The sequence below is a fragment of the Lithobates pipiens genome, unplaced genomic scaffold (assembly GCF_037356315.1).
Source record: "Lithobates pipiens isolate NorthernLeopardFrog02 unplaced genomic scaffold, aLitPip1_a1.2 Scaffold_18, whole genome shotgun sequence".
Lineage (NCBI taxonomy): Eukaryota > Metazoa > Chordata > Amphibia > Anura > Ranidae > Lithobates > Lithobates pipiens.
Window position 1 is genome coordinate 308,146,292 of NW_027507758.1, and position 3,976 is coordinate 308,150,267.

Consider the following 3,976-nt stretch of genomic DNA (forward strand, 5'->3'; position numbering starts at 1 on the left):
AAACTGAATGGTTTGTTTTACAAGGTAAGGTTTCACATATACTGTATTCATAAAATATTCATGGTCAGATTATACTGTGTTGGATTGTGTCATCTGTTGCAACACTTTGTTCTGTATTGGAAGTCAATAAAGTGCATCTCTCTGGAAGAATTGGGTTGCTGCGGAAGAGTACTTATAATAACGAATTAATCATCTACCCAACGCTATACATATAATATATCACTACATATACTTGAAAGGAGAAATACAGACAAAGCTCATTTGACTGTACTTCTCCTGTGGATCACAGGAGTGCAATTCATTCTGCACTCCTGCGACCCATTTTCAGCCAACAAAGGGCTAAAGCCCACTGTCGGATGATGCCACAGAGCCTGGTCAGAATCCACCCAGGAGCCTGGTTGGGTACCTGACTCTGAGAGCTTGAGCCAGACGCTCCCACCACAGTCCTTTGGTCAATACCAGCCTCACACTTACCCCATCTAGGTCACAGGCAGCGCTTCCTCTGGGCAATGGGTGGCAGCTTCCCCTGTGTCTCCCTTGGCAGCCAATAGGATCTCCTCTCCTCTCGGCCAATTGAATGAGAGGTCTTAGGACCTGCTTCCTGATTGGCCAGGAAGAGAATCAGGAAGACAATAGTTAATATTAATTTGCTATTGTCACATAACTGGGTGGGCTTGGGGGGCAGAGCTCTGCGCCCTGAGCCCACCCTTTTTTTAAAAGCCTATTAGAGCCTCTGGCTCTAATCACGTGCTTCTAAAAAAAAAACCCCCATTGAAATCCATGTGTCTGGTGCCCTGCATTTCTAGATTAGGGGGGCGGTGAGAGCAGAGAGCACAGGCTAACAGTCATGGAGCACTAAGAGCTCAGTGGTCAGCAGTGTTTGATCACTCAGTTCTCAGTCTTAGAGCCAGTAATAAGTATGATTTCTAAAATAAAAAAAATCCCAAACTTCTCTTTTAAGTAGCAAATGTGTATAGATTATACTTGGAGGATAATTGTTTAGTATTACTTTAAGGTTCATTAACAGATATAGCCTTAGAGATTAAAAACAAATAAATAATTATACCAATATGCTGGTGTTCAATGTGCTACAAAGAAAATCCTGTTTGTATTTTGTTTATGCATAATTGGGTATTCAAACTCAAGCTTCACATTCAATAACATTCATTTTGGAAAATGAACATTTTGTTAGTTGCACAACCTCAACTTGAGTAAATCAAATGCCATGTAGCTGTATGAGTGTATGGGAGAACTCAGAAAAATAGGGAACTGGAGAAGAGTGCAGATATATCTGCTGTAGTTCACTCCCTTCTATGAAAAATGATCTCTTTGCCTTCAGTCTGTTCTGTATTATCCTGATTTTGACTCACATGTGACAAGCTCACTTTAAACGACATTTTATGAAATTATGTTCATTAGGAAAAACATGAGAGCCATAATATATACCTAAATGGATTGACAAATATATGTACAAATCACCCTCTGAATCACAATTGCCCTATCATTCTGCAGATTAGAAAGAATGAGGTCCTGCTGTACAATTATTCTGATAAAGCTTGGCAATTCTATAAATAAATACGAGAAGCACTGCAGATGGCAATAAAAGGGATGATAAGAAAGGAAGAAAAGAAAATAAATTAATAAAAATGAACATAAAGAACAAGAACTGCAATAAGGCAGCATAGTTCTACAGCCCTATCCTAAGCTATAAATGCCACTAAATGGACGATGCATTAGGGGTAAAAATTCGGCTAATGCAAATTCCAGTGGCTTTGCAGCAACAAACTCAATGATTCCAAGACTAAAAAAACACGAATTTAAACAAATGACTTCTTAGTTTTACAGGATCCACATTATTATGTATTTGTGCTGTTTGCCAATTGTGAGATATGTATTAAGCGGCCGTTAATTAAATGCAAAATCGAGGCGTTCCAGATCTTTGGTGATTAATCATGTATTTTACTTTTTTTTTTCTTTTTTTAACAATTGAATAAAAATGATATTGGTTAAACGTATCTAGATTATTTTGAATGAACTGTAATTGAAGTTTCTGTTGGTGATCGCTTCAATGGAACGCCATGCAGACTCCTTTCAGGTGAAACGTATCTAAACGAAACTTGACAAAAAATATGGAGAAAGTGGTGCAGGTAATACGTTTAGTTTTCAAAGGACAAACTAAAATTAGTTTGTCTATAAGTTTATTAAAAAAAAAAGGCGCATAACAAACTCAACCAAAACCAAATAACTGCATTCAATGTACACCATCTTATAAAAAAAGAAGATATAGACAATTTTTATAATATCAAAGAGCATTTGTTATAACAGATAGGTGATCAGATATAGGTCAGTTATATCTACATTTCATGGTAGTCTGAGAAGACGGTGGATTGTGCCATCCTTGGTTAAATAAAACGGAGCTCATACACTGTTGATAGAAGTCCTCCTGACTTGGGAAAGTCATCCTGGTCTAGAGGTCCAACAGGTCATGATTTGGAAATAGCGGTCATAAACACCAAGCCCTTGACTTTGATTTATGGTGAAGAAAATCCTGAAAACATGACCTGTTGGGGGTATTTGAGTGCTGAGGCTGGGAACTAATGTCCTATATAATAGGACTGGGGATGGGGGACGAAGTCATCCTGGACTAGAGCCACTGCAGTCAGAATGCCCTATGTCAGTGGCCCCCAATCTTGGTCCTAAGAACCTCAAGAAAGTCGAGGTTTGGGAATAGCTGTCATAACCAAGCCGTTGACTTTGATTTATGGTTAAAAAAATCCTGAAAAAATAAACTGTTGGGGATATTTGAGTGCTGAGGTTGGGAACTATACTGCCCTATATAATAGGACTGGGAAGGGGGGACAAATTCATCCTAGAATAGACCCACCTCAGTCAGAATGCCCTATGTCAGCGGCCCCAACCTTGATCCTTAAGAACCTCCAGCAGCTCAAGGGTTGGGAATAGCTGTCATAAACACCAAGCCTTTGCCTTTGATTTAAAAATAAATCCTGAAAACAGAACCTGTTGGGGGTATTTGAGCGCTGAGGTTGGGAAATAGTGCCCTATATAATAGGACTGCGGAGGGGGGACAAAGTCATCCTGGTCAGCACTGTTCTGGTAGCCAGAATCTCTGCTATAACCTTGTTCCAGGATTTGTCCTCTCCACCCTGCTCATTAGACACCGATAAAAGTACTGTAAAATGTAAACCAGATAGGAATCACAGCTGCTTATGGAGTGGAAAACCTTTCCTGAGTACTTCTATTGCCTTCCACCCTCCCAAACACAGTCCTCACCAAGTCCTGCTTTCCCAATAATCAGTCATTTAGTCCAGAGGATTATTTTGCTGTGTAGAAGCACATAAATAGATACATCCTTTATAAACGTATAATACATATGCATATATTTATATAATTAGATATAATGATATAAAGTTGTGCTATTAGTGGCTCAGTGCTCTTTGCTTGCCCCAGTCTCTTGGTCACTTTGCTCATCAGTAAAACACACGTCTACATCACTGTCATTGTCCTCGCTCTTGGTGTCTGCTTGGGGAAAGGATGGGTCAGTGTGTAGGTCTTCCTTGGTGGTCAAGCTTTGGCCAGGGTGTCTTGATTTGACGTGTCTTTCCAGGTCCCTTCTTCTTACCAGCACCTTTCCACAGTGCTCACAGCGGTAAGGTGTGTTGCCCTCAGCGTGCAGGCGAATGTGCTTGTTGAGGTTACTGGGGTCCCCAAAGGGCCTGAGACACACCTTGCATTTGAGTGGTTTGTAGCCAGTGTGAGTCCTCATATGGATCTTTAGGCCATATTTACGAGAGTACAGTTTGCCACAGTAAAGACATAGGTGGCCCTTCTTGGGCTTACCGGTCCCAGGGGCTGTTCCCCCAGCTAGGCTTTCCAGTCGCCCAGCTCTACTTTTCTCTGCTGCTATTTCAGAGAGCTGGTGATTGTGCATGGCTATCTCACGGTCTATGCTGGTGGT

At 40.7% G+C, this 3,976-nt stretch overlaps 1 protein-coding gene across 1 annotated transcript in view; it reads right to left on the reverse strand.

Annotated features, from left to right (window-relative positions):
* Nucleotides 1–2,062: 2,062 nt before the first annotated feature.
* The window catches only part of PRDM13 (PR/SET domain 13), a 9,941-nt gene continuing 8,027 nt past the window's right edge, over nucleotides 2,063–3,976 (reverse strand). Inside the window, exon 4 of the mRNA XM_077487195.1 lies at nucleotides 2,063–3,976. This exon is cut by the window's right edge and continues 962 nt beyond it. Within this exon, the coding sequence (XP_077343321.1) occupies nucleotides 3,446–3,976 (531 nt within the window). The 3' untranslated portion in view covers nucleotides 2,063–3,445.